The sequence below is a fragment of the Aquarana catesbeiana genome, linkage group LG01, assembly GCF_042186555.1.
Source record: "Aquarana catesbeiana isolate 2022-GZ linkage group LG01, ASM4218655v1, whole genome shotgun sequence".
Classification (NCBI taxonomy): Eukaryota; Metazoa; Chordata; class Amphibia; order Anura; family Ranidae; genus Aquarana; species Aquarana catesbeiana.
Genome location: NC_133324.1, coordinates 332,528,299 through 332,530,292, shown reverse-complemented (window position 1 = coordinate 332,530,292; position 1,994 = coordinate 332,528,299). Strand labels below are relative to the sequence as shown.

Sequence of the window (1,994 nt, the reverse complement as noted above, 5' to 3'; positions counted from 1 at the left end):
ACTTTTTTCATCGGAAAATCCGACCGTGTGTACAGGGCATTACACTGTGTGTGGTAGTGAGCGCTGCTTTGAATACAATTAAAAAAAACGTGACATGGTTTAAAAAAAAAAAGCTTTATTTGACCCAAAAAAATAATTTTAATTCATGTGGGTACAGTGTTGAATGATGGAGTATTTGACCGTCTAACTATCATAGAACTTAAAACTTATGAAGGAGAATGTAGGCTAGTGCTGAAGTGGTTAAAGCTAGAAAACTAGATTGTACTAATATTTAAATACTGTGGGTTTTGAAACATTCATTAATTACTTTATTTTATTGGCATAATGCTAATTTACTGACGAAGACTCCTCAATAGCTTCAGAACCACTTTTTTTTTGTGAGAAACAAAAAGGCCTCTTTTACTTCCTTGTTAGGTAGACTGTAGATAAATGGGTTGACAAGGGGAGTGAAGACCGCATAGAACAATGCCATCACTTTGTTCAGAGATCCTTCACTTGCAGTGGGTTTAATGTACATGGCAAACGCTGTTGAGTAGAAGGTGGTTACCACGAACAGGTGTGAAGCACAGGTAGATGCTGCTTTCCATTTTCCATTGATGGATTTAATTCTCAATATAGCCCTCAGGATAAATCCATAAGACATCATGGTTAAAAAAATTGAGCTGAGGATGACTGAAGATGCACAGACAATGACAGTGAGTTCTCTGAAATAAGGGTTAGAACAGGACAGTTTAAGCAATGGAGCTGACTCACAAAAGAAATGGTTAATGACATTGGCACTGCATAAATACAACTGTGATATCCAAATAATTGGAAATGACGTGGTCAAGAAAGCAAGGACCCACGAGGCAGCTGCCAAAATGAAGCAGAACCTATGACTCATGATGCTTGTGTAGCGCAGAGGGAAACACACTGCCAGAAATCGATCAAAGGACATAACTGAGAGAAGAATGGTCTCAGTGGCCCCAAGGAAAGTGAAGAAGAAGAGCTGGGTGATACAGCCATTAAAAGAAATGCTTTTCCTTTTCCTTGGGATGTCTATAATAATTTTTGGGACAGTTACAGAGATATAACCCAATTCAAGGAAAGATAAGTTACCAAGAAAGAAATACATGGGTTTATGGAGCTGACGTGTGCATTGAATTATGGTGATGAGGAATATATTTACAGTGATAGTGATGACATACAATATCAAGAAAAACACAAACAAGAAATGTTGGTATTCTAGTATGTTTGAGAACCCAAGAATAATAAACTCCTTGGTCTGATTTTCCATTGTTGTTTGTATGCTGAGAAAGAAAATAATTCAATAATTTGTAAAAATTACACCATTTTATATGATAATTTTTACTAAATATTTACTGAACATAAAACAATATGTAAATATTGCTCTATTTCCCTTGCCACCAAAACTCCATAAAACTGCATCCCTGCTCAGTTAAGGACCACCAAGTTAAGGACGTGAGCCAAACAGGGCACATGGGTCATTTGTCCCTGTCGGAGGGCGGAGAGGAGGTTGGTGCCATTGTCGCAAACCACCATTCCTGCCTTAAGTTGGCGTGGCGTCAACCACCTCTGAACCTGCCCCTGCAGAGCTGACAGAACCTCTGCCCCAGTGTGGCTCCTGTCCCCCAAGCACACCAGCTCAAGCACCGCATGGCATCTTTTGGCCTGCGTACTTGCGTAGCCCCTTGAACGCCTACGGAGCACTGCTGGTTCCGAGGAAAAAGCACAGGAAGAGGCCATGGAGGAAGAAGAAGAGGAGGGGGTGGAGGAGAGAGGTGTGTCAGAATCACGAGTAGTGGCATTTTGTAGGTGTGGTGGCAGAACAACCTCCAACACTACTGCCCCTTGTCCTGCATCCTTCCCAGCTGCCAGAAGAGTCACCCAATGCGCCGTGAAACTTAGGTAACGTCCCTGTCCATGCCTGCTGGACCACGAGTCAGCAGTAATATGCACCTTACCGCTGACCTCCCTGTCCAGCGAGGCCAAGA

At 42.0% G+C, this 1,994-nt stretch overlaps 1 protein-coding gene across 1 annotated transcript; it reads right to left on the bottom strand.

Moving 5' to 3' along the window:
• Positions 1-358: 358 nt before the first annotated feature.
• LOC141132677 (olfactory receptor 6B1-like) lies at positions 359-1,276 on the bottom strand. The gene has a single exon (XM_073621403.1). It carries the CDS (start codon positions 1,274-1,276, stop codon positions 359-361), a length of 918 nt encoding a protein of 305 aa, XP_073477504.1.
• Positions 1,277-1,994: the final 718 nt, after the last annotated feature.

What these genes read in the sequence shown, in the direction of transcription:
- LOC141132677 (XM_073621403.1), bottom strand. Translation starts at nt 1,276, where the DNA reads ATGGAAAATCAGACCAAGGAGTTTATTATTCTTGGGTTCTCAAACATA.